Here is a 3,135-nt window from a genome sequence, read left to right as displayed (position 1 = left end):
CATGAAGTGGACTTGCAGTGATCTTTTAAAATACTCTACATAGACTCTCAAAGCATTTTTTCCATTCTTAGGGTACCTCGACCCAGGAAAATTAGAAGTCAAAGCTCATCTGATTCCCACAATTCCTCTAATTTCTGTCCTCCCCTGTTGCTAACTCCTGAAGTGTTCCACGATTGTGCTCATGTAGATGTGGCCTCAGGAAAGCAAAAGGTCCTACAGTACAGATCATTTGCAATCTTACTAAATGATCTTCTGTGCAGCTTTTCCACACGGATTCTATAATCTGTCAAAGGAGGGGGAAAGAGCGCTCTTTATTTTTGTACCTCATTAGGGAATCCTAACCACACTCCCTTTTCCATCTCAGTCTGGTTCTCACATTCTTAGAAAGGACAATGAGATCTTTAAATTCTCTCAGTTGTGTTGGGAAGGGGCCAAAATTAGTTAGTGTCCCATTGATCATCACTCAGTCAACAACCTTCTAGTCACATATCTAGGGAAGGCATTTACACTCCCCCCTCTCCCACTTCCAGTTTGGCATCTTCCAGCTTGCGTTTTGCTCCCCTTGTAAATACGAGAGGGAAAAAAAAACCACCATTCAGCCTCCTTTGTCTGAGAAATCTGGCAGTTCAGTAGTTTGCTTTAACAGTCTCCTCATTTGTAACCAGCTTTGCCATGAACGGAAATCAATCTGAATGTCCTATTGTGCATCTTTTTTCTTTCCTCACAGTCTGACATTGCCTTTGCCAAGGTTTATTCGCTGATCCTGAAAGACCCTCTCTCATTTTGCTGTACCCTGCCTACAGCCCCCCAGAATCCCTGCAGAGCTTTCTCAGGCAGAAGGGCTGCTCCGCTAACCCAGTGGCCTGAGCCAATCACAAAGAGGATTCAGACCTTACTGGAGCCCTCCTTCCCATCCCTCTCTGTGACAGCCTCCTATAAAGAGGGACACTAAGTGGGGTGTGTTTGTAATTCAAATTATTGGCTTCCTGCCCACCTCCTCCTAAATAAGAAGGCAGGGGCTGCTGCTGAGGTACAAAGAGGTCTTCCGAATTACAGTGGCAGTAAAACTGAAAGATTTTCGCTCCTGATTCTTTTATCTGTTTCAAAACTAGACGGGGAAAGGGCAAGGATGGTGGAGGCTTTCTGTGCTACTTGGAAGCTGACGGACAGTCAGAACTTTGATGAGTACATGAAGGCTCTCGGTAGGTAAAAATCAGACTTGCAATTTTCTTTTTAACCTGCAGCTTCAGATACTTGCAGATTCCTTTTCTTTCTTCACTCATCAAGTTAGCAAGAGACAAAGACAGACACATTGCCTAATCAGATGCTAGGCCATGTATTATCACTGAATGGATTGCTAATGTGACACTTGCCTGCTTTCTTGCCTAGGACAATGGGACATTTGATAATCTGCGGAGAATGTGAAGCTTCTGTAACTTTTTTCCTTTAGCTACCAATGATTATTTGTGCTCCGGAGTCACTCTGCGTGATTAGTGTACTGATCACGCTCTATTGACTTGACATTTTAGAACCTGGATTCTGGGATCAGAAAGCAGATTCCTGGTTTGAGAGCTACTTTGGAAGTTTTTTCCAACTGTACTGCTTCCTTTTACTATTTTAGGTGTGGGCTTCGCCACTCGGCAGGTGGGAAATGTGACCAAACCCACAGTGATTATCAGTCAGGAAGGAGACAAAGTGGTGATCAGAACTCAAAGCACATTCAAGAACACAGAGATAAGTTTCCATCTGGGAGAAGAGTTTGATGAAACCACTGTGGATGACAGAAATTGTAAGGTAAGAAGCTGCTTCTCGGGGTGGGGATAGGAAGGGGGAATCAAAGATAAAGATGCCTAAGGCTTCTTCTTTTTACCATAGATGTTGGGAAGTGGAAAATGTTTTCAGCATTTCAACTCAGAGAGAAGGACGCCTGGTTAATTGCATATTCTAGTGTTCATATATTCTGTTCTGAACAATGGATCCTTGTTTTAGCTCAGATCTTGAATGCCACGATTTTCATGTTTCATATAAAACTTATTTTAGAAAGAGTTCTTTTAAAGAATGATTCCACTTTGTTTAATCTCTCTGGTAGCCTCAGATTGCCTATTAAACAATTTGCTCCATCAAATGCTTTGCTTAAATGAGAGGGTTACTAGTTGAGAAGCTCTACTTCAGGATTTTTATTTCTAATATATGAAGCTTTTGTGTCTAGATAGACCCATTTCGAGAACACAGAGAAAAGTTTCCATCTGGGAGAAAAGCTTGATGAGATTAGTATGAATTATTAGTGTTAACATAATAGCAAATCTAGAAGTAAGAAAGGGTATGGTACTAATAGGATAGTGAGTTGATACGATCTATCCAATTATACAACTCTTTGAAAAAACACATCATTTGACTTCCCTATCAGAAATGTGACTTCTATTTACTGTTTTGTTTTGCATTTTGTTGTTGCTCTCAGTCTGTTGTTAGCCTGGATGGAGACAAACTTGTTCATGTACAGAAATGGGATGGCAAAGAGACAAAGTTTGTAAGAGAAATAAAGGATGGCAAAATGGTTATGGTAAGTAATGGCTGTTCTCCATTTTGCGGGTAAATGGAGGCTAAAAAAAAAACATCAAATAAACCCTCTAGGGCCAGTAGGTGTAGCCAACTCTGTAGTTTGACTACCAGCCTCAGCAGCTTGAAAATCACACTGGGCACGTGTGCATGGGTGCCCAAAATCCTGAGAGGAGAAGGTACTACAACATGGCTATCCCCCTGGGGAGGGGGTGTTGATTTCTCACTTTCTTTGTCTCTCTCTGTCTCTGTCTCTCTCCAGTAAGCACCCATGCTCTAGAGCAAAAACTAAAAACAAACAAAAAACACTCCTGCCATCTTATTCCCTTCCTTCCCACTTCCTTACTCTCTCCCTCCCTCTTCTCCCTCTTCTTCTCTGCCTTCCTTCCTTTCTTTTATCCTTCTTTACTTCTTTAATATTATTTTGCTACTAACAAGGCTCTTTAACCATATGTAAAACAGGACAAATGAAAAGATTTCAGCTAATTGTTTCCTCAACTCAGTTTCTTTGGAAAAAAAAGAGTGAAATACAGTGTAGTGTTTTTTTTTTTTTTTTTTTTTTTTGTGAGGTTTTATTTT

At 41.0% G+C, this 3,135-nt stretch overlaps 1 protein-coding gene across 2 annotated transcripts in view; it reads left to right on the top strand.

Moving 5' to 3' along the window:
• Positions 1–944: 944 nt before the first annotated feature.
• FABP7 (fatty acid binding protein 7) overlaps positions 945–3,135 on the top strand; it is a 4,698-nt gene continuing 2,507 nt past the window's right edge. Inside the window, exons 1-4 of one of the 2 annotated variants that reach the window (XM_006171528.3) lie at positions 945–1,030; positions 1,113–1,202; positions 1,622–1,794; positions 2,459–2,560. In XM_006171528.3, coding sequence (XP_006171590.1) covers positions 1,130–1,202; positions 1,622–1,794; positions 2,459–2,560 — 348 coding nt within the window. In that variant the 5' untranslated portion in view covers positions 945–1,030; positions 1,113–1,129. The other variant, XM_014585387.2, reaches the window with a different exon arrangement.

This window comes from Tupaia chinensis, unplaced genomic scaffold (assembly GCF_000334495.1).
Source record: "Tupaia chinensis unplaced genomic scaffold, TupChi_1.0 Scaffold149798_1, whole genome shotgun sequence".
Lineage (NCBI taxonomy): Eukaryota > Metazoa > Chordata > Mammalia > Scandentia > Tupaiidae > Tupaia > Tupaia belangeri.
This window is presented reverse-complemented; position numbering and strand designations above follow the sequence as displayed.